This window comes from Drosophila erecta, unplaced genomic scaffold, assembly GCF_003286155.1.
Source record: "Drosophila erecta strain 14021-0224.00,06,07 unplaced genomic scaffold, DereRS2 tig00000126-arrow-pilon, whole genome shotgun sequence".
Taxonomy (NCBI): domain Eukaryota; kingdom Metazoa; phylum Arthropoda; class Insecta; order Diptera; family Drosophilidae; genus Drosophila; species Drosophila erecta.
In genome coordinates, this window is record NW_020825209.1 from 14,396,459 (window position 1) to 14,422,813 (window position 26,355).

Below are 26,355 nucleotides of genomic sequence, written 5' to 3' on the forward strand. Positions count from 1 at the left end.
CAGTTGTATGCGCTGGCCCCGTGACCTCCCCCAACCCGTGACCCATCCACTTTGGGTCACCAGCAGGAATTCGCAATAAACGTGGCCACAGAATGGAATATGCCAACGCTCGTTTGGCTGCCACTGAGAGGAAGATCCAGCGAGACGAGTAGAGTACTGTTATAGGGTATATTAACGCCTAACAAATGGAAATGAAGAAAATTCAGCATTACTGTGCATTGAGTTCAGCATTGAGTTGTATACCACTTAAAAATTCAAATATGCGCTGACTGTAACTTGAGGATCGTATATTTGGTGGAACAGAGGAATAATATCCTTTGAAATGTGGAGATGACGCATTTGTTGACGTCCACGTTTCATTAAAATGTTGAACAAAGTTAATACATATCTACATTGGTCTCTTTTCCAAGAACCTCTGGATACAGAAATTCTAGTGTCGGTGGCGTGACTTCGGTTTTCGTGGTGGGATTCACATTTTCAAAGGGACCGGGGAAATTATCCAGCTTGTGGGCCACATCCTCCACCCGGCAGCACTGCACCATTCCGTAGGCGGGGAACTCGTGGAGGCTGGCGAAGAGGCTGTTCCGCAGCCAGGACACCTGGTTGCACATCGAGGGGCACAAGCTGCTTGAGTTACTGCGGTACTGCAAGATCGAAAGGATTGAGTATTGCTGAGCATTACGCATTCAATGACATCCACGCACAAAGGGCGAGTTGTGTCCAATGATGACGAACTCATCTTGTCCGGTGCCGGTCTTCTCCACAGCGTTCAAATGGGCCCAAATGTGGGTGGGAATGTGCACGGCTCTGCCATCCGCCAGTTCAATGCGGAAAGATATAGTTGAGTTGCACGATTGTCCGGGGACCATCGGCGGCTCCAGAGCTCCGGAGACACCCAAGCGAACGTCGAAGTGGACACCGACGGCAGCATGCATTGCTGTCGTCCAGTGCTTCCAGTTGCCCAAACGCAGCGCCCTCAACCAGATGGTGGTCATCAGGCCCTCGTAGCCGACCAAATTCCTGCCAGCAATCTCATCCTGGACCAGACTGCCTACCTGGAAAGTATCCTCCGTGAACAACTTCTCCCCTGCCAAGTACTCACTAAGTTCCATCTGGCTGCTCGAAAAGGTATTGTAAGAGTACAATGTTAACGATGATTTTGATCAAAGACAAATCCGTAAAGCCAGGGATGGCAGCCCCTACTTGACTCACCTGATGGTCTTGAATAGAGTCTTTTGGTAGTTGACAAGAATATTTAATCCGATATCGTTAAGTTGGCCCAAATGGGTCTACACATGTGCATGGAAGTGGAAGAATATATGGAAATATTAGATATTGTGCTCGAAAAGTTACTGCAATCCACCCACCGGTCCGACGATCTGGGTTTCTGGGAATGTCGTGTAACCCAAATATTTCAATTGAGCGGCGCCGAGATCATAGCACAATGCCGCATTTTTCATTAAACCCATGCTACCGAAACTTCTACCAACAACGAGGGTCATGTCCGTGCAATTTGGCAAACTTGTGTTGCTCTCAAACAACTGTGTTACTTCCGTCCGACAACGAACCATCAAATTTGGAGCTGCTTCATTTTTATAGGTAAAATAGTTATTATGGCCACACTTCATTGTAAGTGAAGTCTTGGTCAATGCATCCGATACCAGAGAGTTGTAATAAGAACTGAAAACACAAAAATGTTTATTTGCAGATGCTAGCGAAGGCATTAGCGAACGTGTTTATCAAATATGGGAATTACTCTTTTGGAAAAACAAATTTGTGAAAAAACGTCGGTTTTTTGTTGGCAAAGCTAACAGAGAATCGAACCGTACTTGGATTGGGTTATAGAAAATCCAGTGGCGCAGAAAAGCTCAATAGTCTCGCCATCTTCCCGTTTATATGTTTCCGGGGAAGTGGATAATATGTGCTTGGAGCCAAAATTGATCAAAACGTGCGGACACGGAGAAGCGGTTTTAAGTTCACACGTTCCACTTGCATCCTGTGGCAGTATGGAAAGAAATGAAAGGCCCAGGATCACGGCGTAAATCGGAAACATCGCGACGAATTCAAAAGTCAACTGATCTCCGCATTTCGCTGGGGAGCCATTTTATAGGACCCAAGGTGCTGATGCTGCAAAAATCCTTATCGCATTTGGACTTGTGAGCTTGTTAAGTGTAGGTAGATTGAGCTCATTAATCGCGGAAACCCCCTTTTTCATATTGTTTCAGCTGGAAATCGAGATAAGAAAGCGAATAGAAGCAATGAATGCTCAATATATTGACTACTTTGCATATACCGTTATACGGTTATTGATTAATCGTCTAAATAGAATACGTATTATTAAATTGTAATGTATTATTCTATATTCTACGCTATTATTAATTTCGATTATAAGATTATCAAACGATTAGCGTTATCAAAAGGTGTCTAAACATGTGTTTAGACATGATAAGTAGACAATCTATAAACATGTTCTATTTAAGGGCTGCAATAAACATGTCACGGGACAGCATAAGTGGCAACTACAGATAAGTACGGTTGCAGTGGTCTATTGCCGAAGTGTCAAGAGATATGATCACGCGGGAGGTGACTAGCGCGGTCATAGGCTTCAAACATAGATTTGAGATAAACCTCAGCTGCATTGACCAACGCAGACTGCAGCGTCTTACAAGCGCTGCATTATATAATTAGATGATAAGAACCTATGTAAGAATGAATAAAAGGCGATGCCCTCGCAGTAGCGAGTCAGTTAGATTCAAACACCCGAATTGAACTCATTAAGTGTACGCATTAGTTTATAGTGTGAACAAAAGGTTAAATTACTTACAGTTTCTCGTCTAGCGTACAACTGCTGAATGAAAACACACGATAGTTTATTTTTTTTATGAACTTTTGTTTATTTTTTTGCAAATTTTCTTTGTTTTCTTTAGTTTTTTGCTTTTTATTTATTTTTTGTTTCATTTCTTTTAGTTTTTTGCTTTTGTCGGCCATTTCATTAATACTAAGTGTACGCATTAAAGGTAAAATATGTTTTATGTTTTACTTGTTAATTGGTTTCCTTCGATTTTTCTGTTTACGTTCTCCTCCATTAATTATAGGCTTACTAAGAATTGTTGTATATATCTAGAGAATGCTAAAGGGGCCAAAATGATGTCATGTAAATGTAATGGTTCCTATATCCACCCTTTCTGCCAGCGAAAACACTTCCCCTTGATTTTCTGCTTCATAATCGTAATAGTTATTATTATTAATAATAGTATTATTAGTTCCTGCATTACGTGCCGCACGTAACGTTGCTTTAAAGTTTTTCTGTTTAGCGGTAGGCGCTTAAGGCTAAGATCGTTTGCTTTTACGTTTCAGAAAAGTGATTCTTTAGTGAGTTTTTCGCTATATGGTACATACTCATCGACTCGACCCAGCTATCCAGCTATCCAGCTATCCCGCTATCATGATATCATGCTATCCTGCTATCCTACTCCTCATCATCATCATTGTCATCGTGGTCTAGTTAATGCCCTCGTTAGGTAACAACAAAAGGTCAACAATTATATGCTAATATGCCAAATGCATCTGCTAGAACTAGGGCAATTTGATCAGATTAGACAAAATCAAATGCGTCTCGTTCTTCCGTCGGGTGATGTTAAAATATATATATATATATATATATTGGTGTTATATTCATATATGCAAATATGTTGTCCACATCAGGGATGTCAATATATATAGAGGTTTTACTATATATATTCATGTTTATATATATCTATGTATATATTGACTGAATTAAAAACTTCTTTTGTTTGAATCGTTTGGTTTTTCCCAACTTTTATTTTCATACATTTCACGTATATCTCCTCGTGCGATTTATTTTCAATTAAATGCTAAAATTAAGTATAGAAAAAAAATGTTTCTCATTTTTGTATATGTATTACTAGATACATTATTTTTCGTATTTAAATATATAAATATATATATATATATTTATATAAATGTATATATATATATTCTTTAATATAGAATAAGTGTTGATTTGTGATCATTTTTCTGTTCTTTACTCGCTTTCGAAAAAAAATAACTCATTTACACAAACAAAACGAAATTTCCTGCGAGTGTAATTGGGGGAAAGACACGCACCTATTGACCGCCTCTATATACAAAGACAACCCACGCATCCCTAATCTCAACCACAACCACAACCAACCACACACACACACACACACACACCCCCACACACAGGCTTACGCACAGAATAAACAGAAATCAGAACCCCAAACTTATGTCAGATATACATAAAATAAGTGCATTGTACAATTACGATTTGATGATTCGACACAGATAGTTGCTATCATAAATCCTACGGCTATTTCAGGATCAGAGTCCCCGATGGAAAGATGATCTGGAAGGACCCATGGATCTATATACAAGGACACATTGACGAGGAGAATCGGATGCATGCAGATGGTGAAAATGTAGACGAAGAATACACATGGAAGACGGCAGAGACTCCAAACATGTATCATTAATTTACTGAATTGTCACTGCAATTGAGGGATAGCATCCTGGCACCTACTTGCGAAGGCTTGTGGTCATTAGAAAAAAATGTCATATTACTTTCAGTTTTTTTTTTCAATGTTTTTGTTTGGGCGCGTCATATACAAAAATGTTGTGACTTAATAACTAAGTTTGTATCCATATTATTGGTTTGTGGTTCTGGTTCTGCGGATCGTGCTGGATTTCTTCCCAGTGTCTGCAAGTGTGATAATGTGTGTGTGTGTGTGTTTCCTTGGCGTGTGTATAAATTACAGGTGTATGGGTGATGTGCCGAATTAAAATCGAAAAACAATAAGATTCCATTGAATTTGCTCATAGCGGTCCGTAGGATGACATGGGAATGGGGATCGGACTACATTTTTAATAACATTTTCTTTCGGTAAATTAAATTAATAAGAATTCGTGTATCGACAAGTTCGACTGAACCGTTCCCTTGCGGTTGGATTTTTAAAATTGAGTTTGTTTCGATTTTCTTTAGTTTGTTCTTTTTTTGTTGTTTGTTTTTTTTTTTTTTTTTAAATTAGTTAACAACTTTAAGCATAGGTGTGTGTATACAATTATGAAAAAAAAATAAGCATTATCAATTATGTTTGTAACTAAGAACTAAACTTGCCTATGCAATCAATAATATTAAAAATAATAAGCTTTGGAAACATGTGCGGACACCTTTGTCGCCACGATCCATCATCATAATCGTAATTGTAATACAGAATAATAAGCGAAGATGATAAGTGATTTTTAAAAAAAGTTGTGAAGAATAATTTGCTAACCGAAGGAAATTTGCCATTTTCTTTTCATTATTATTACTGCTGCTGGATTGCTGCGGATGGGTTTCGCTGACGGCTTTCACATTATTTTTCATTTGCTCGCTCCATCCGTATATGCATTATATATACTCACTAAATGTACGTATGTTATTTACGCCTTAGAACATTGCTTTCTTGGTTTTAACCTTAGCTGTTTGCTTCCTTAATTTGCTGGTTGGTTGGCTTGTGTGTTTTCTATGTTTTCTATGTTTTGTATGTTTGCTCTGACGGTTCCGTGTCGAACCGTCGTCGTTGTTGCTGTCCTAGCCGTGTTGCTTTTGCTCTTGCAAGCCGTTGTCCAACGTGGTGCGATGCTGGCGCCTTGTCCGCCGCTTCGATTGGCCGCCGGAGGTGGAGGATGATGAGGTGGTTGTAGTGGTTGTGGTGATGCCGTTGACGCTAATGCCCCGGTTGGTCGACTTTCTCCGGGCCTTGGCCTACAGCGTCTCCTCAAAGGCAGCCATGAGATCGCTCTGCATGTTCATATCGATTTGGCCAGCCAACTGCAAAGCAGGGACATTTGGCTTAGGCTTAAATTCAAGTGGGATATCCGTTGGTTTACTTACCGCTTCGCGCCTGCGCCGCTCCTGTTCGGCCCGCCGCTGTTCGGCTCGCTTGGCTGCCGCCCGATCCTGCGGCGATTGTTGTGCCGGCGAACTCTGACCCTGGCCGCCCGGCGACGCCTTGATGTCTTCCACGCGCGATATTTGCGGCTGGGCATCGTGAACGCTTTTCCTGCAATTATTATGAAAAATTTACGTTCAGATTGAGCTGCTTAGCTGATTAGGTCTTGTGGGACTGCGATTACCTTCCGCTCTCCATGGCGCCCAAGGGCGAGGCGGCCAGAATGGCCTGAGCGGCCACAGCGGCCGCCACATGCTGCGCCTGGGCGTGGGCCGCCACCTGTGTTAGCACCGCCACCTGTTGACCGTAGTCGAGGGCGCCGCTGCCCATGCCACCACTGGCTGGCCCTCCACCGCCGCCTCCGCTGCTGCCCTGACTATTGGAGCCAGGTCCGCCGCTGCCCACAATGCCGCCGACGCTGCTGTTGCTGTTGCTGCTGGCGGCGCCGCCGCTGCCAACACCACTATTGCTATTGCTGCCGGCATTAAGCAGCGCTGGTCCGCCGCCGCCACTGTTGCTGTTGGCAGTGCCACCGCCACTGTTCGGTCCACCGGCGCTGGCTGACCCACTGCCGCCGCCGCCGCCACTGCCACCGCTGCCCGCACTGCCAGGTCCATTGCTGTTGGCCGAATTGCTGCTGTTGTTTCCATTGCCGGACTGACCGCCACCGCTGCCGGAACGCTCACGTTCCCGCTCGCGATCCCTGTCACGGTCGCGATCGCCAGTGATTGCCTGTTGGCTGGCCGAACCGGCACCGCTACTACTGCCGCCGCCAGAAGGATTTGAGGCACTGGAGGCCACCGCCGCTGCCGCTGCAGCTCCCAATGCCACTGCCGCCGCCGCTGTTGCGGCTGCAACGGCTGCTGCCTGGGCCGCAGCCGCCGAAGCCGACGAGGATGACGAGGATGACTTATGGTGCTTTCGCTGCTGCTCCTTCTCGGCGGCCTCCTTTTGGTTCTTCTTCTCCTTCTCGGCTGCCTCCAGCAGCTTGAGACGGTCGCGTTCTTTGGCTTTGTTGCGGAACTGCTGGAACGAGTCCATGGCCGGTTTTGCCTTGTTGCTGCTCGAGCTGCTCGACGTGTGCGACTGTGGGGAGTTCGCCGATGCCAGGGAGGACCAGGAGCTGGCATTCTTTAGGTTCTGTTCGTTGGCCTTGAAGGCCTGCGCCAGTTTGCCCTGCGCTGACGCAGCCGCCGCCGCCGCGCTCGAATGAAGCTTCATGTCCGAGGGCGACTGCTGCGGCGGCAACACCTTTTGATGATGCTGCAATTGCTGCTTGTCCGGCGGACTGGGCATCATCGATTCGATGGGCTTGGGTATAATCAGCAATTTGTTAGCAACCTGCTGTTGCTGCTGATGCAGCTGTTGTTGGTGTTGCTGCTGCTGGAGATGTTGTTGCTGCTGCTGCTGCAGCTGCTGGGTTAGCTGCAGCTGCTGCTGGGATAGCTGCTGCTGCTGTTGTTGGTGGTGTTGCTGCTGGTGCTGCTGCTGTTGCTGGTGCGTCTGCTGTTGCTGCTGCAATTGCATCTGCTGCATCTGCTGCTGCTGAAGCGAATGCTCCAGATCGAGGAATGAGGCTGCTGTCATATTTAAACCATCGAATCCGGCCATACCGAAATCGGCAACATTGAAGCCATTGTTGTGAGCCTGCTGCTGCTGTTGCTGCTGAGGATGCTTCTGCTGGTAGGCCGCCGCCATGTCCAGGTTGAAGTTCAGCAGATGATTGCCATTCATGCCGCCAACATTCTCCGCTCCTTTGCTTAGCAGCTCAGTGACATAGTCCATATGTTGCTGCTGTTGCTGCTGCTGTTGTTGTTGATGGCCAAAAGGTTGCTGCTGCTGCTGCTGCTGCTGGGTTCCGGCGGGCTGCATTAGGTGTTGCTGCATCAAGAAGTTGTCCGTCAGCCCCGATTTGCCCGTAGAGCCTGCGCTGAACTCCAACGAGGCCAGCGATTGCTCTACGGGATCATCAAATTGTGGTATCTGTTTGAGGCCCGAGGCCAGTGAGGCATTGGCCATCGCATCCCCATGCGATCCGCCCAGTGGATTAGCATTATTGTTGCTGCCGCCGTTATTGTTACTGCTCCCGGTATTATTGCCGCCGCCAGCAGTGCCGGTGCTGTTTACGCCAGACGTCAGGGCAGCAGCAAGTGCCGCATGATGCTCGCCTAGATCACCGCCACCCAGACCGGACGGCTTGTGGAGATTGCTGGCTATGCGAATGCCGCCGCTCGATTGACTGGTGGCCACCGTTGCTGCCCCTCCGGCGAAACTGTGCGGCGGCAGGGCGGCGGTGATGGGGCCACCCGGCGGGACTTTACTCAAGTCATTTGGTCCATTCTTGTTGTGCTGCTGCCCCGTCGCCGCCGAAACTGCAGCACCCGAAATTGGAACGCCGCCGCTGGCATGCATCATGTTCCCGGGAGCGGGCGCACCACCAAAGTTGCTACCCGGAAGCGATGTCTTATTGTTGTTGTTTAGCATGGCAGCTGCCGTCAGCGGATTGGCATTGCCCATCATGTTGGCTACACGAGGATCACGGGAGATAGGGAGTCACACAAGAAACGCTAGTTAGTTACACACTTCACACGAATCGGGCGCATGGTTCACAGAAACCTCTGGACTATAATAACAAATCTCTGTGACCATATACACCGACTATGTTGTACTTACACATTTGTGATGTGGGCGTGTTAGAGTTCACCACATGGTCCAAACCCATCAGCATGGTCGTCGGCGAGAGGGCGCCACTCGGCAGGTTGCCGCCCATTACCACATTTATACTTGGATTATTTACCTGCGAGAACAGATTTCAAGGGGAGACGAGGCGTGGGGAGAGGGTATGGGAAAAGGTAGATGGACATGTGTTACATTAACTCTGGTTATCACGGCAGTCAACAAGTACGCTGCACATCTAACACTTGATTATTTCGGAAATTATCACCTTGTTTCATCAATTATGCAAATACATACATACATATGTATCTTCTTTTGATCAGATAATAAATAATCGAAATAATTATAGGTATGTAGTGTGGTATTTTGTTCCGGATTCCCTCCCTGACATGGAGTCATTGGAGTTAGGTACTTACATTGCTTCCATTCGAGTCTCGGGATTTTTTCTTGCGCGGCGGTCGATCATCACCATCACCTGTTGAAGCGGGAATAACCAAAACTTTGAATGAGAGAGGTTGGCTAGGAACGGCGACCAAGATCGCAGGAAAGGATCAGAGCTAATGGGGTTCAATATAATTAGCAGCAACAAAAGCTGGGAAAAATACCGGGGTGGAACTCTATGTCGAATTGGTTAATAAAATGAAGAATAATTGAAAACGCAGGTCAAATTAGGCGATTTGAAACTTAAATTGTTTTTCAAGTACATTTAAAACCAAGCAGTAAGTGCTTTACACTCATGAATATAGTTGGTTCATAAATGGAATCGAGAATTTGGATCAATTTGGAGCACATAGAAAACCACCCCAAAACAGGCACAAGCGATAGTGAATTTTGGGACTTAGATCGTATTCATACATGTCGTACAAAAAATACATGAGCGGTGGTTTACGAATTTTCAATAAATATAGATATAGTATAGGTGTATTAAAAATACCTCTTACAATGCCGATCGATGAAACAATTGTGTCGTGGTGGGTGGGTTATCGTGGTGGTGGTTTTTGGAGTTTGGTGGATGAGCGGCCGCTTTTCGGCACTCTTTCTTCTCTTCTCTGCACTTCTCTGTCTATCTGTCTTTCTTCGCCCACTTTCACTTTTCAATATCTAAACTGTAAATGAACTGAAAAAGAACGGCCAGAGACCCCCTCGTCCACCCCTCCTTTTTTTATATTGTTCCAGCCAAATGGATAAAGGACATTGGGTAATCGCAACCAAACCAACCATCGGGGTTTCCAATCGATAATTTTTATCGGTTTTGTTAAATAATCGCTACTTTCGCATGTTTATCGTTAAGTTATCTCTCCACTGTGAATAGAAATGAATTTTTGGCGGTAATGAGAAAACACACAGATAGTTTTTTTTCTTCTTTTTTTAATAAACATTTTCTTTTCTCATTTTTCGTTTTTGTTTGTTGTATTCATTGCTTTTTTTAGTTTAGTTTAGTTTAGTTGTTTGTTTCGCTGCTGCTGTTGCGCTGCCATTTTTTAATAATAAATATTATTATTGTTTTTACTATAAATATTTAATTGTATGCGTGTGTTTTCATAATGCTAAATGTGTGTGTGTTGGTTTGTTTGTATTTGTATTTGTTTTCGTGTGTCGGGTTACGTTACGTAGTTCGCGTCGTCTGCTCTTTTTTCTTTCTTTTTATTCCCTCTACCACCTTTCTTTCCCTAAGATTTTAACTATTTATCCTTTCATTTATTTTATTTTATACCTTATTTTATTTCCTCATTTTCTTCTTGTGCAAATTGCCTGTGCAAATTGAAACCAAAAATGCACTATGCACTACCTCATACCTCATTTTGATTTTAAATTTTTCGCTCGAAAAGTTATGTTTTCGGCTCCTAACGAAACGATTTTAATCGTGTTTACATGTGTGTAATGTTGGTGTGGCTGCATTAACCTGCAGTTTAATTTTTTTTCTTGAATAACGTGTTACAATAATGGGGCTTTCAAATAAAACCATTTTCAATATTGGGAGGGCTAAATAATTGAAAAAAGCGATTGCGGGGTGTGGTGACCTCGACAAAGAAAGTACAAGAACTATATCACGTAAGTATAAAATGTGCGGATCCTGAAGCACAGGCAATCGGATTTGAAAACAAAAACCTAAATCTATTAATAATCTGGGGCATAATAATCGAAATATTTTCTTGGCTGTTTTGTTGGCTCAACTGATTGGCTCTCTTTAAAAACTGCTTGCTTTCGACCGCTGAGTTTTTCAAATTCAAATTAAATATTGTTACAAGTTGTGTAGAGTGCATTTGTTTGTTGTTATTATTCATTGTTATTGTTGATTGTAATTTATTTCATTTTCCTCCTGGCGATTTAAATTTGATTTAATTAAATAGTAAAAATTTATATTTAAATTGATTTTATGCAATTTGTGTTGTTAATTTTTCTTTATTTCCATTGCATTATCATCTCGTCATATCATCAATCCTTCTCTTCTCTTTTATGCATTTTTTTGTTGTATATTTTCGTAATATAATATATATATATTTATTTTTGTTATTTTTTTTTTTTTTTTGAAAAAAACGTGCAAACAATGTGTAAAGGGGAAAGCCGACAGCCGAAAAATAAATAATAAAATGTTTTCAAAATACATTTAATTATTTGTTTTCTTTTTGTATTTGTTTTTGTTTTATACCTCTTTTGATCATATGTATAGCATACGTCTATCTATGTAAGTATAGCTATGTATATATAACTAGTTTGAGTTTAGTAAGCTTAGAGCAAAAGACTCTATTTACGTTACGCTTGGTTCCATTCCGATTCGTTCCACTTTTCTCATACCGTTAGTTATACCGTTACTTCTACAGACAGAGACAGCCACATTGGCAAGGACACAGAAAGAGAGATAGAGAGAGAGAGACAGAGAAAGAGAGATAGATAGATGAAAGGACACGATTTCGTTACCCCACTTTAAGTATTCGATTTTTTTTACTACCGATGATTGCTTTTGGATATTTTCAATACATTTCGATTTTTATGTGTTAACTTTTATTTATTATTTACTGTCTTTTTAGGGTTTTCACTCATGGAGTCCTTTTGGAAGTGATCTCTGGAAGCGATTCTTTTATCGGATGACGGTTCTCCCACATTTATACACATTAGGTTAATGACATCAACAAACAATTAACCACGAACTAATGATATACAAATACAGAGTGATATTAGGCAATTCTCGTTTCTAAGTTTCTAAGTGCGAGCTATTGCTTGCGAATTGTGCTAATTGCTGTGTTTTAGTTCCATTCGCTCCGCCTGGAAACACTTGTTTTTTCCCTTTCTTTTTGAGGTTAAAAGCGTTAAACTAATTAATAACATCAAATTTAACATTCACAATAGTCAGCCGACTTAATTAAAAGTAAAGTGAAGTATTCATCAATGTTTCTTTACCCTTTAATTTAAATTTTGGGTAATCCCCCCCATTTTGCTCTCTTTCTCTCGGTGTTATTATTCTCAGTGTCACTTTTCTCTTACGTATTCTCTCCTTAGGTTGTATTTCGAATTACGTATTTGAAATTTTTGCGGATAGGTGTTTCTTTCCATTTCTTTTCGAAGCTTTTCATACTTTCTTTGTCTTTACACATTGTCTGCAAGTGTATCGAGAATTGCATACGTTTTTTGCATATGTTAGTTTTTTCATCTATTTGGTTCATTCAGTTTTGTTAAGAATTTCATATTATGTTTATTGTTCATTTGCATAATTATTATTATATATTACACACAGTGCTGTTACGTTGTGTAGGTGGTTTGAATGTGCGTGTTTTGATCAGCTTACCGAAAAAAAAAGACCTATCGGCTGGATTACAATTACAAACAGCATGATTTAGGATCGCCGTAATGGAGTTTCGTTAACATATTGGAAATATCAAGAAAAAAGACTAGAAAACATGTGAAATTGGCACAGAAGTATTCGAACTTGTATTCGAAGTATGGGACTTGCACCCGAGAAGAAGTCGGCGGAGAAGATTGTTCTTATGTCGCCGATAATATGCGATACATATTATATGGTCTAAAGGCCACCTAGCCTAGTAGGTAGAGTGCAAAACCCTGGATAATTTCAACATTTGATTTTAGTTGGGAATAGATACAATGGTGATCGATGAAGATTGCTAGTAAGCTGCCTCTGAGATATATTCTCATGATGGATGGTACTTCTGAGGGGTTAACATGTGTGTGGATTGTAAATGATTAGTTTTTATTTATATTTATTCGTTGATCTTTTATAAATCATGAATTGTTTCTCTGCTGTTTTGTAGATTTGATGGAGAGCTTTAAATTTTTGTTGATTGGTTCGATTGGTTGGTTTGAGTTTGGTTGGTTGGTTGGTTGGTTGATTGGTTGATTGATTGGTTGGAGTTGGAATTCATTACTTTCATTTTCAGATTGGCTGCCCCCAATACACAATTGCTTCACGATTTTTTCAGCATATTCTCATAATAATCATAATCATAATAATAATAATAATAATCATAATATTGGTAATAATAAGGTTTTTCTTGTTCTTTTTTTAGAATGGTTTTTGTTTTTTTCAAAAGACTTAAAGTAGTAAAGAGTGTGTGTTTTTCGCATAATGTTCTCATTTTAGATAGTTTTGTATGTGTGTTGTGTAAGATTTTTCTCATTTACAAATACAATTCGTTTAATACCTACAAATGCTTAAATATGATATATATGTGTGTGGGTGTGTATATATAATTAAGTATGTACTAGACCTAGATTTATATATATATAGATATATATATATATATACATATATATCAGTTATATAAAATGTTGCCGTTCTGTTCGTGTTGTTCTCGTTTGTATTTAGTGTAAGTGATTCATAAAAAATGGGGAAGTGTAAATGTTTTATTGGGTCTTTCCAAACGTCTGATATAACGATGACCAATCACCCAACTCTGACGTGGTTCAAGTGCGAATCGAAACAAAAACCTCAGTTTAAACGTTCCTTCAGCAAATTTGTTTAACAACTCTGCCATGTAACTAATAATCTTCAACATGTTTTGTTTCCCATATGGGCTTGGCTATGTCCGTTCTCGAAATATTTGAATAAAATACATTTAAATATTGATTCAACTGACACATATTACTCGTTTTTCAATTCACGTCGCTAAACTCCATATATTCGGGTGCATTTGTTTTCTTAGAGTAAATGCATATTGCACTTTGTCATGAACTTGGTTCTTGGGCATTTCTAAAACAACACATTCCAGTAAAAATAAACAGATTGCAAAAAAAAAAAAACAAAAAAAAAAGAAGTTTATCAGAGTTGGATGTCCTTTTCGTGGGCCTCGCATATCAGACGATTGGCAAATGGAAATTTTTCAATTTTTTTTTTGTACAGTCTGGGGTCGTCCTGTTATTCTCTTTTCTTGTTTAGCACACGAAAACATAAACAAAATGCGCTAAATTCAATAATTTAAGATAATACCCTATTAGAGCGAGACAAGGAAGTGGGTTTTCGTGTTTTTCAGTCGGTCTTCAAATACAAATGATACCCTTATCATTTTCCCCTCTCGCTCGCTCCCCTGTGGACTCAGTGTCTGCGTCTGTCTCCCTCTAATTCGTAGTTCAATGTGGGTGTGCGTGTCTGTGTGAATTTTTGAAAGCTAACTTAAAAGTGATAGAAATAAATGTTAGGCAGAAAAACACAATCATCTGCATTGGCATACGTTTTTGCGCTCGCTAATGGTGTAGCTATTGCATTACAACTAGATAAACCTATTTATATCCAACTCATTTAATTAAGTCATTCGCTCTGTTCAAGTCTCCTGATTCTGTGCGACTTCATACATATTTTTACATTTTCAACGGGTTTTATGGTTTTTGCTAGTTCCTAGACTGTTCGATCGAATCTTCTGTTCTCTGACTCAAGCCACGACCGCCCCGCCCCGCCCCGCTCCTCCACTTCGCCTTATGTATTTAGTTACCTAATGTTAAACGATAATATAATAAAATTTATGCCGACTCGCTTACTGTTTGTGGGTCTGTCTCTACAATCGCAATCTGTATCTGAATCTGTATCGGTTTTTGTGTGTTTAGTGAGTTTGTTGTTTGCTTCTCAAACAACGCATCTATCTATATATATATATATATATATATACATATATACATATACATATATATTTATATTTGCATATTTCTATGTATACTAATCAAAAAAAATATTGTATAAAATAAACAAACAAACAAAACGCGTCCTAACCTGCTTCACTGTCGCTCGAGTCACTCGAACTGCTATCACTCGAACTCGACGACGATGAATCGCTGGAACTGGAACTCGACGACACGGGATTCGCCGGCTGCACTGCCTCGACCTTGTTCGAAGCGGACTCATCTGCGGGAAATGGTAAATGATGCGGGATTAGTATTAGCATCGCTGAATGCAGTCAGAAGTGGTCAGCAAAAGAGCAACTACCAACTGGATTTGGTAATGAATAAGTGGTAAATTCCAGTTATATTTAGGGAATTGCACGTTGATGACCTCAACGGTTACTACCTACCTTTCTTGGCGGTTTTCTTGCTTGCCCCCAGTTGGCCAGTGACGTCCTGCAGGCGCTTCTCCAGCTCCTGCTTTTTCTCGGCCATCTGCTCATCCTTCGACTTGCCAGAAGGCTTTTTATCTGCGAAACGGAGAAACGACAATTGTTTATACTCAGATTGATTTTCAACGAGTAGCGAGATGACGGGAGAGGGCGGGGAAAGATTGATCGGGGGATATAGGATCATGCTCGAAACAAAATGTATTCAAATGTTTGGACGGGAAAAAAGGTAAAGCGGCAATGTCATTAGCGATGTTATAAAAATCTCTTGAGAATCAAAACCCAATATCAAAAATGTGTTGTTATCACATAAGGAATTTGTAATTTAGAGATTTCTGTAACACATCGGCACTTCCACAGCATTCACAAGCTACTTGAGGAAATGGGAAGGGTTCTTTTTTTATTTACTTTGTCCTTAATTTTTTTTTTTTTTGCATGCACTTGCTAGCTACAGATAAACTGGATAGAAACTCGAGTGTTGAAAATCTTAATCATAAGGATTTGCAGTTTGATACATTTGGTTATATTTTTTTCGAGTTTAACTAACTAAACATGACCACTACGGTTTTCGGTTCGAAATTAAAATCAAATTTGGAAGCGCAGTCAGCAAAGCCAAAATGGAAATGGGTTCTTCTGTTCTTATTTTTGATCTCAATATGATTGCAATGAATATGGATTTGGATATAGATTGCTCAGTTGTCTGATGTCTCTTAGTTGTGCCTCTAACTTGACTCTTGTACTTGGTCTTGGTACTTAAATTTTTATTAGCTTTTGCTGTTCTTGCTGCTTTGCTGTTGCTTTTGCTTTTGCATTTGCTTTGGCTTTTGTTGTGGTCTCGGTTTAGTTACAAACTTACAATATGGCTTACGTGTTTTTTTGCGCAAACACGACGCCACATAGCTTTCTAGCTCGCGCAGCGTCGACGGCTTCAGCGTCTCAAAGTCGATTTCTATTTCATCGGGGTTGGAGTCACGCAGCGATGGCTCCCGATTCTGGATAATGTGAACCACACGGCCCAGCTTGTCACCTGCGAACAGAATGGAAGTTAGTTTCGAGGGCATTTTCAGGAACTGAAGGATCAATAAAATGCACTAAACTTTGTTTGGAAATTCGTTTGGGCGAGTATTTATTGAAAAAGATAAATGGATGCTGCTAAGCAGTATGTTTGCCATATCCATCGATCTTAATTCGTGTTTAAGTGAAAAGAGACAAGATGAGCACTATAATCTTACCTGGCAACTTGTTGATGTCGAGCGACAACTGGCGCTTCTCGTCGTACGACATTGGCTTGGCCGTGTCCTCCTCCTCGGAGTCAAAGTTCATCACCTGGCTAGGTTTCTTCTTGCTGCTGCCGCGCGCACCGGCACCACCGGTGCTGGCATTCGCGCCACCAACACCACCGCCAGCGCCCGCCGAACTGCTGCCCTTGGCCCGCTTGGAGGCATTGCCGCCGCCCGCTGCTCCTGCACCGCTAACACCTCCAACAGATCCAGCGCCCGCTGCACCTCCCGCTGCGCCACCAGCCGCATTGCCCGCAGCGGCATTATTGCTAGCTCCAACGCCGCCGGCTCCGCCGCCCTTTGCGCCACGTCCACCCTTGCTTTTAGCACCTTTACCGCTGCCAGCCGTCGTACCGCCGGCTCCTGCCGCTGCGCCCGCTGCCAGAGCGCCGGCCAGGGTGCCCGCCTTGCCGCCCGACGATGCTCCTGCTGCTGTCACACCGGCACCGAAGCCAGCACCGGCCGCGGCACCGCCGCCCGCCAGCTGGCTAAAGGCCATGGCGACTTCGTGAACCTGGCTGTGCAACGCAGCCACATTGGGAACACCACCTGCGACGGCCGCTCCGCCATGGCCAACCAACGAACCACCGAGCAGCGCGTTGAGATTAGCGCCGCCCGCTCCACCGGCACCCAAGGCACCGACACCGCCTGGCACGGAAACGTTCCCATGGCCGCCTGATCCGGGACCGCCTGCTCCGCCAGAATTTGCACCGCCGCCCGAGGCGTGACCATGGTGCGAGGCCGAACCAGGGCCTGATCCGCCGCCCATTGACTTCTTCTTTTCCTTGAGTTTTTTCTTCGCCTTCTTTTTGGCGGAGGCCTCCTCTGACAGCTTGCGGATCTCTTCCTGCAGACCGAGCAGCTTGGACTCGAGCATCTTCAACTTAGCGCTGCGCTCCTCATCCGAGTTTGATTCGTTCTCGGTGTCGCTGGAGTCCTCGCTGGACGAATCGCTGGCATCGTGCTTGAGTGAGGAGGAGCCGCCGTATCCATGACCATGTCCATGTCCGTGACCATGGCCGTGACTGTGGCCGTGGCCGTGACCATGCCCGTGGCCATGTCCATGATGGTGTGCCGCATTGGCCACCGGCTCATCGGGGATGTTGGCATAGCGCATCTCAAATACGTCCTGCAGCTTGCGACCCATGGCCACAACATCGTGATCTGGCGGATTGTACTTGTAGCAGTTGGTGAATATTAATCGCACGTCGGCGGCAAATTCCGGCGCGCTCTTGTACTCGCGATTGTCCATTTTCCGCTTGACTGTGCCCAGATCCATTGGTTTCTTAATAATGTCGTGGTAGTCATGCAGGCCAAGCATTTCCGCGTCCACTGGCTTGTAGAACGGCCAAGCATAACCCGAGTGCTTCTTCGAGAAGAGCTCCTTGAGGATTTCGTTGCACGACTTGAGCGCATCCGACAGCTTCTCCTTGTTCTTGGCCACCGCAACACCAGCCACGCCGCCGGCAACTAGACCGCCAAGTCCGGGCACTCCGGAGACGCCTAGCGGCGACATATTGTATCCCGAGCCCTGGAATGTAAGATCCTGTGGTTCAGAATGTCCCATCGTTTCGGTTTTTGATGATTTGGTTGATTTGTGGTTTGTTGTTGGTGTTGTTGATTGATTGGTGTGGTTGTTGGTGTTGATTTGATCGATCGATTGATTTATTGGTTGGTTGAGTGCAAACAAAATCAACGCAAAAGAAAAGAAAAATAAACGAGCAAAAAGCAGCATGGGGTTAGCTTCGAAATAAATCATATGGTTCTAAAATAAATGATTACAGATCATGCGAATGGGACTTCGTTCTTTATATTCATGTGAAGTTAAATCCCCTTCGCATGTCTGTGACAAAATGATTACCGATCATGAGGATAAAATTTAACTGTATTTAAGTATTTGTTCCAGGTCAAATCGAATCCCCAATCACGTATTTCGGTTTATTTACAAATCTATGAAATGGTTTTTGAGTAAAAGGCAGGACGGCGTATAGTGTATGATTTAATCGATTTTTGTTGTGCATTAGGATTGGATATTATTGTATCATTCTGACTGAAGTATGAGCTTGACATATCAAAAAGACAAAAAAACAAAAAAGTAATGGAACTTTAATTGATTGATAACTTTAATTAAACTAAGAAGACTCGGTGTGACAATTAAGACTTTAAATACAAATTATACAAATTTATGATTTCGGACAGATCTAGCTGACCTAATAGATTGGCACACATTGAATTAATTACAAAAAATGAACTCCAACGATGTTGGCTCATGAATATAAACATATATGCGCAAGCTCTTGAGGGACTATGATCATACTCATACGACTGGCGATGCCCGTTACTCTTACCTTCTTGCCAATTACCTGACGATTTGACTCCCGCCGCGTCGCAATCTTGGCCGATTTGGAGTCCAGTTGCGCGTACGGGGACTCAAAGGCATTGGCCGTCGGCGTGGTTGTGTCCGCCTTTCGTTTGACGCCCTTCTTTATTTTGGCGGGCTGCTGAGGCGGTATCACGGCGTCCACTCCGACGCTCACGCCCGCATTCACATAGGCCTGAACGGAGTTGGCGGCATTGACGGCAACTGTTGGTATTGTCCCTCCTCCAGCGGCTCCCACTGCACCTCCCGCCGCCGCCGCCGCCGCAGCTGCTGCTGCCGCCGCTACTGCGGCTGTACTGCCATCTAGAAGCGAGGAGCTATTGACCGCCGTCTGGCCTGGGGCACCGGGATAGGCGCCCGTTTGGCCCGCACTTAGAAGACTAGCCATGAGGGCGGCAGCATTGGGATTGGCTGCAGCTGCACCTGGCCCACCAGCGCCGCCAGCCAATGCTGTCGTCGTCGTATTGGTGCTGCCGGGTACCGTGTGCGGTGGCATTGTGCTTATCGGTGGTATGGACGGTGCGCCGCCGGCCGTCGATGAAACCGTGCCGCCCATGGCGGATACGGGTCGGGCGGCGGTCGCTCCTCCCGCACCGGAACCCGTCTGAGTTCCCGGTGTGCTTGAAGATCCACCGCCTGCACCCGTCGCTCCTTGCAGGCCGGACTGTTGCGCGGATGAAGCAGCGGTTGACACTTTGGTGGAGCCACTACCTGGGCCGCTGGTAACTGCTGCCGAGGATGTACCAGAACCGGTGGATGCTCCAGCGCCACTAGACGATGACTTGGGCGTAGCCGGCGCCCGTTGCTTCTTTTTCCCTCCCTTGGCCGTAACCGGCTCCAGTTCGAGCTCCTCCTTAGGCATCGATTCGATTTTCTGCAGGAAGACCTTCTCGAGGGTCTGGGCCATAACAACTACATCCTCGCCGGGCTTGTTGTAGACATAGCAATTGTTGAACATCGTATTGAAGTCGTGTATGGTCTCCTTGGCGGACCAATAGTAGTTGTTCTCCAGCCGCTTCTTGATCGTGCCCATGTCCATGGGCTGTTTGATGATCTTGTGGTAGTCGGGCAGGTTGAGCTTCTTGGCATCGACGGGCTGTTGAAAGGGCCACGAGAAGTGGTGCTTCCATATCACCTTCATCACCGTCTTGATCAGATATTGCAATTGGTTCGTATTGCGGCCGGGCCGCTCCGCTGGCGGAATCACCGGTGGCTGTACAATGCCATTGACTGGCTCCACGGGTGGCTCGTAACGAGGCGGTGGCTCACTGGACGACATGGTGGTGGTGGTGGTGGTGGTTCTTGTGGTGGTTCAGTTTGCGATTTATGTCTTGGGATTAAGGATCCGGGTTGATGGTTATCCGACTGAGACGGCCAACACACACACTCCACCTACACACACACACACACACACACACGGGCCGCCTCCGTCTCCTCCTTGTCCTCTGATTTGATCCTCCGATCCAGCGATTCCTTCGTATAAGGGTATGTAGGGGGGTTAAAGTGGGTTTAGGGGGGGAACTGGTCTTATGTGGCCGGTGACCACCTCCTCCTCCTGCGACTGACAACGCCTTCTCCTGTTGTTCCTGCGACTCCTACTCCTGGTAATCCTCCGCCGCCTATCGTTTTTTCAACTCCTGATCCTGGTGCTCCTGTTCTGGTGTTGGTTAAAAATCTCTTCTTGTTCAAGGGATAATATTGTGTAGTGGTCCGTAGTGATTGCTTCATGCTCAGCAATGTCTGTGCACTGTGGTTTATTGAGAAAATACACGATTTAGTTGGATTGTCAGTGCACTTCGAATTTAAAGGATGCTACTCACCTCGCCTGCTCCAGATTCTCAGGGCCCAGGCTCCTCTCATTGGAATCGGCTGGCTTCACCTGATTCGAGGGCCAAGGACTTTACAAGTACAACTGCTACTGGAGTCATTGTGGCTTTGTATCCTTCTTTATTATTGGAAAAAATCCTAGCACAGCACAGACGGCTATAAATCTGTAAAAGAGAGTAAAACACAAAAAGCCAAGTTAGCCGGCACATTCGGATATTTTGCAACTCTGGGATTTGCATTTCACAACACTCCTCCACGGAGGGTTACATAAACAAAAAATAAATAATGGGGCCCACAAACAAACAGACAAAAACGAAACTAACAATCTCACTAAAAGTGCGGCGGTTGCCATAAACAATATGCGACACCAACGAATGTAGAATGTAGAATATGCGGAGGCGGCAGGAAAACGGAAAACACAAAACAGAACACACGGAAGAAGCTGAAAACACGGAGAACGACAAAACTTATACACTCGCACACGCAAGCCAAGTGCAAAACAATCAATTGCGAGCACTTTTTAACAACAATCAAATCACTTGCTTCGCAATATTCCTAGTATTTATTACTTTATGCGTTTGACTGTAGATTTCAACGTTATTTTTAGTCGTTTTTCTTTACTTTTTTGTTTGCGGTGTCTGCCGTTTCATTTAGTTTTTCCCTTCCACCGTTTTGGTCGTGAGTAGTTACTTTGCCGCCGTTTTGGCACTCACAGCAACAGCGAAAATAGAGAGGAGGCGAACAGGCCACAAGGAGCAAAAAAAGAAAAAGAACAAAAAAAATGAGCCAGAGCGAAGCGGCGCTCTCATTTTCTAGTTCGAAATTCGAGAGAGCGCCCGGCTCACACATACACGCATACGCAGACCGCACAATAGAGCTGTCTCGCTTGCACTTGAGGAAAAAGAGCAAGCAAAGCAGGCAAATGGCGCACGCTAAACGCTGCAAAATACGTTTTTTAAACTTAAAAAGCCTTCAATAAACACAATAAATATACATTAATGCAAATGCACAAGCCAATGATTAATTTAATTTCACACAAGCAATACAAATGTCCAAACACACAGAAAGAATATGGCGTGTGTTGTGTTTGCATTAAGAGAAATTCACCACGCCGCCTTTTTAAAGTTGAATTCTTGTCATTCGGCATGATTCATTCGCTTTGTTTGTTGTTGTTACAGCGCTAATGCAAACGTCAAGCCAAAAAGGCAATAAAATGCACGTAATTCCAACTTTTCTACGTTTCTCACATTTTATTTAACACCCTCAACTAAGTGTGAAAGGGAGCGGAGAGAGATGTCAGCGAGAAAGAGGAAGAACGAACACACACATACGCATACAGTGGAATAATTTGCCTTTTGCCGATATTACTAAATGACAGTGGACAAATTGCATTCAAGTTGCATTTTAAAATCCATTGTACAGTTAATTGGAAAATCCCTGGTTCTCATTATGGTTTTTTTAATGTTTATAATAAGTTTGGTAATAAGTAGGTCAGCACGAGCACTTGTCTTTGCTTTTTAGCATCGATTTGTTTATTAGCCAGCTAGAGTTTTTGTTGATGTTGCGAATTTATTTACACTCACACACACACACACACACACAAACGGTTTTGTGTCGCCGGCCGGCAAGTGATGTTTTTTCTTCTCTTTTCATCTTTCTTTTTGTTTTTGATCGCTTTCACTTTGGGCTTTACAGTTATCAGCTGTATATTCAAAGCTGTATTTAATAGTCCGATTTGGCCCACTGTGTTTTTGTTAGTTGCCAAGTGTGCGTATGCAAGTGTGTGTAAGTGCGTTTGTGACGCAAAATTAAACGGAAGAATAACGAAACGAACACAAACGAAGGTAGACACCAGCAAGGCCAGCCAATGAATATGACGTATTTGGCTCATTCTAAACTCGCCTCGCCACACTTATAATTGGAATATTAGGAATAACAAATATTTAATACACATTAGCGGGCGACTCTCTCTAGCTCTCACAACAAAACAAAACATTTACTGGCCTCGTCTCAAACACACACACACTCTAAACACAGGAGAGAGATAGAGAGGAGCAAGAGAGCAAAAGCAAAAGAGCAGAGAGAGAGAGCGGGCGAACGTGCGGTTGTAATTATGTAGTACAGTAGACTTTGAGTTTTCAACAGAAATTCACGTAGAACGATACGATGACGTAGAGGAAGAAGCAGCAGTTGCGGAAGAAGAAGAAGCAGAGACAGCAATGGCATGCATTGGAAATGAAATTAGGAATGGGTGTTTCTATTAAAAACTATCCAGGATTGAAACTTATTTCATTATATTAATATTTTGTATTTTACTTGAAACTCTTCTTTAAAACTAAATACGGAATCCCACTTCATTTCAAACAAATAAACAAAGGTCAACAGTTTGTAGCAGGAAAAATAAACATTATTTTTATTTACCTCGCCAGCAGAAAGCTCTTTCACCAAGCACTCAACTCATTAATTAAATATTGTTATTTCTGTCCTGTTTAGAATCCATGCACTTGAACTACGGGCAAATATATCAATTTTATTTAAATAAATAAAATTCTCGAGTGAAGCACACAGACATACTAACGCACGCTCTCGGCTGAAAGTTAGTTGCAGCTGCTCAAGCGTGTGACAGAGCGAGACAACAGTAGGGGGCTACGTAATACGTAGCCAAATGCAAATATGGCGGCATGTCGCTTTCCATGTGTGTGTGTGTGTGAAGTGGCATTCGGACGAGGAGAGCATTTATTGTTGTAGGTTTTAGTGCCATCGTTGTGTATCTGCACAAAGAGCGAGCGAGCGAGTCTGATAAAGAGGCAACGGATGGAAGGGGGTGGAAAAGGGGAGCTGCCTCTAGGTTAATAAATCGTGCTAATAGTGGCACGAATTTAAAGCCGGTTTACATGGCAACATGCAGCAAATGCAGAAGCCGAAGAAGAAGCAGAGGCATCAGAAGAAGTAGCAAAAAAATGAACAGCAGGGCACCAAAAAAGCATCAATGAATTCACAGCTCGGGAGAGAGTTAGAGAGAGAGAGAGCGCGAGCCGCCGCACCGCAATCGCAATTTTGCGCTTATTTACGATAAACATATCTTCAATTTAGCGCCCGACAAGTAAACAAACAAATTGCGTTTGACTATTTACGCGCCAACCAGCAAAGTGCAGCAGCAACAACAGTTGCACTCAAACGAGAGCGAATAAACGAAAATCCTAAATGCCGGTAAACAAAATTGTACATGTCTTTTATAGGAAGAGAGAAATGGAAATTGGGAGAGGGCGCGAAGATATTTGCCATGTAATAATGCCAGATACTATTTTCACAAAATAAAAGAATATCTCTCAATATGTGAAAGTGAAACGAATAAAGTACTAATTTCAAATCTTTCCAACAAGTCACATCTTTGGACCATAAACTAATGTTTAATACAAAATTCAACTCAACTGCAAATATTTTACTGATTTTAACTGTTAGGTTTGCTACCTAATCATGTTAATTAAAATGTTATTAAAAATCATTAATTATGCTATTAAAAAAATATTGATTCTAGTCATTCGAATATATTATGCTAAAACAAAAATCATTTAAAATGCTTTACTTTCAAATACGATATGTTGTTGCATTCGTGTTGAAAAGAAACTATGATCAGTACAAGTTGAAGATTAATTCGAAATCATACTATAAACATTTGGTAACTCTGTTAGTTTACAAGAATATTGTCAATAAACATGGAATGCACTTTTCCAAGGGCATGGGGAAAAAGGGGTTGTTGCTGCAGTTGAGAAAATCCGGGGAAAAGCAGCTGTCCTGTCAAAATTTCCCTCCATTTTGCAGGGTTGCTGACCCCTAAGCAAATACTCGAAAACTAGCAGAAACTGCAAATAGTCCTTGGGGCAAACCAAAGAGGCACGCTTACATCTTTTTCCACTGTGTGATGGTGGGCGGCTAAAGGTGGGAAGGCATGGTTAAAGCCACGTGCGCTGCACTTTTTAAACTTACTTTTACTTTGGATTTCTTCGTTCTTCTTGTGTTCTTTTTTCTTGATTAGATCCACACGTTCTGTTACTGTTTATCCACTTTTATGGGCGAATATATATCCGAATGACTTGATTTTGGCTTTGTTATGGCTGCTGGATGTTGATGTTGTTTTTGTTGCTGTTGGTTTAGCCAAGTTTAGCTGGTCGGTTTTGTTTGTTTGTTTGTTGTTGTTGCTTAATATCGCATTATTTTGTTGCTATTGTTGTTGTATTTAAATTGAACATATACAACATACAGATTGTACACGATTGTTAAAAGTTGCAACTGTAAAAATAAAAACAAAAAATATTGGTCACTTCTGGCACTATTTTTTTTCTCCCGATTTTTGGATTTGCGCGCGCGAGAGAATGAGTGCGGTGCGAAGAGAGAGAGAGAGAAATCCCTAGCGACAAATGTAACGTAACCCACAACGTAAGCGACTTCTGTACGTCACCGCGCTACGTAGGAAACGTAACGGTATGCTAACGTTACCGACGGCGCCGCAAAACCGCTAAATCAAAAAATACAATAACAAAATCGACAAAATTATAGATTTTCAACGTGCACGTCGGTTTCTTTTCGCTTGCGAAAAACAACAAGCGCTAGTATACTTTGCTTTTGTTTTTTCTCATTTCGAGTGAAACTTTTCGCGCGCTTCTGCGTGTGTATTCATCTTTTTCGTTTTTTTTTATTTGTTAATATTATTCACTTGGTGACTACACACGTTCATGCTCATGCCCTCACTCGACACACACTAACACGCACACACACTAACGAACGTTTCTGCTTCTTCCTCTTCTTTCGTTCGCTTTTGTTCCACCACCGAAAAAAATGAAAAAAAAAAAAATGTCATGTCCATTGAAGTCTCACATTTTTCAAATGCATTTTTTGGCGCTAAAATCGTGTAAATTCCAATATTTTTCCATTCGCATCGGATGCCCCGCAATTAGAACTCCACTCCAAACACAAATATATATAATTTTTGCCATTTTTTACCACAATTTTTAGTAATTTCTACACACCGATATATACGTACGCGCTACGATTTTTCGACAAACGCGCGAGTTTCTTCTGAGTCGCCATCAAATATACAAAATTTTTTTTTCGAAATTACTGAAAATGCGAATACACACGCACACATGGACAGCCGACTGGCACGAGGCGCACGCGCTTGCTACATGCGGCTATGCCGCTCTAGCGCACTGCTTTTATTGATAAATCGAGAGTGGGACAGCTAGCGCTACCGGCCGAGAGAGAGAGAGTGAGAAGCGCCTTCTGTGTGAGTGTGTGTGGGAGAGAGCCAGAGAGCAAAGTAGTCACACATACTCGCACACAAGCTCTTAGTGGCATTCGTTCTCTCCTTTTCTCAACCATTTGCACGTACTTTTAGGTTTTTCATATGGATCTTTGGGGAATTCACAAGTAATTTACACTTATGCTGTTGCTAGTATCTATCGATTTATACTGGTAGAACCGAAATTCGTCGGCTACTTTACATTAATTTCGTAACGTAAACGCAACAAAAACAAGACTGTCATCGATATAAGCAGGCGTTTTTGTCTGAAACTATCGGGCAATGAGGTACTTCGATGACCAGAGTTATTTTACGTACTTTTCGATAACTTATCGGATTGTGTTAGCGAGTACAACCGCCCATGTTA

General features: G+C 42.9%; 2 protein-coding genes and 1 long non-coding RNA gene across 12 annotated transcripts; 1 reads left to right on the forward strand and 2 right to left on the reverse strand.

The window, feature by feature from the left end:
• Positions 1–266: 266 nt before the first annotated feature.
• Positions 267–2,110, reverse strand: LOC6551564. The gene is made up of 5 exons (XM_001978567.3): positions 1,830–2,110; positions 1,368–1,680; positions 1,213–1,289; positions 705–1,116; positions 267–644 (listed from the first exon to the last, which is right to left on the reverse strand). The coding sequence occupies exons 1-5, from the start codon at positions 2,051–2,053 to the stop codon at positions 378–380; spliced, it is 1,293 nt and encodes a 430-aa protein (XP_001978603.1). The 5' UTR covers positions 2,054–2,110; the 3' UTR covers positions 267–377.
• Positions 2,111–2,983: 873 nt separating this feature from the next.
• On the forward strand, positions 2,984–4,466 carry LOC113564482. The gene is made up of 2 exons (XR_003408007.1): positions 2,984–3,017; positions 4,364–4,466. It is a non-coding gene; the product is annotated as an uncharacterized LOC113564482 (long non-coding RNA).
• Positions 4,467–4,847: 381 nt separating this feature from the next.
• Positions 4,848–26,335, reverse strand: LOC6551565 (homeotic protein female sterile). Of its 10 annotated transcripts, none has more exons than XM_026981562.1 (13): positions 26,191–26,335; positions 24,677–24,979; positions 20,683–20,853; positions 18,846–20,609; positions 16,435–18,028; positions 16,071–16,229; positions 15,164–15,283; positions 14,866–14,997; positions 9,068–9,126; positions 8,649–8,772; positions 6,160–8,500; positions 5,918–6,086; positions 4,848–5,854 (listed from the first exon to the last, which is right to left on the reverse strand). In XM_026981562.1, exons 4-13 carry the CDS (start codon positions 20,139–20,141, stop codon positions 5,789–5,791), a joined length of 6,060 nt encoding a protein of 2,019 aa, XP_026837363.1. In that variant the 5' UTR covers positions 20,142–20,609; positions 20,683–20,853; positions 24,677–24,979; positions 26,191–26,335; the 3' UTR covers positions 4,848–5,788. The 10 variants fall into 10 exon arrangements, with proteins under 10 accessions (XP_026837363.1, XP_026837362.1, XP_001978604.3 ...); XM_026981561.1 differs by having other exon boundaries at positions 26,126–26,334; XM_001978568.3 differs by lacking the exon at positions 26,191–26,335 and adding an exon at positions 25,691–26,034.
• Between the last annotated feature and the right edge of the window lie 20 nt (positions 26,336–26,355).

What these genes read in the sequence shown, in the direction of transcription:
- LOC6551564 (XM_001978567.3), bottom strand. Translation starts at nt 2,053, where the DNA reads ATGTTTCCGATTTACGCCGTGATCCTGGGCCTTTCATTTCTTTCCATA. An exon ending in AAACCCAGATCGTCGGACCG is followed by an intron (nt 1,290 to 1,367) that starts GTGGGTGGATTG and finishes GCACATGTGTAG; the next exon opens with ACCCATTTGGGCCAACTTAA. An exon ending in ACTCTATTCAAGACCATCAG is followed by an intron (nt 1,117 to 1,212) that starts GTGAGTCAAGTA and finishes CTTTTCGAGCAG; the next exon opens with CCAGATGGAACTTAGTGAGT.
- LOC6551565 (XM_026981562.1), bottom strand. Translation starts at nt 20,141, where the DNA reads ATGTCGTCCAGTGAGCCACCGCCTCGTTACGAGCCACCCGTGGAGCCA. An exon ending in GTGTTTGCGCAAAAAAACAC is followed by an intron (nt 15,284 to 16,070) that starts GTAAGCCATATT and finishes TCCGTTTCGCAG; the next exon opens with ATAAAAAGCCTTCTGGCAAG. An exon ending in CAAGAAAACCGCCAAGAAAG is followed by an intron (nt 14,998 to 15,163) that starts GTAGGTAGTAAC and finishes CATTTCCCGCAG; the next exon opens with ATGAGTCCGCTTCGAACAAG.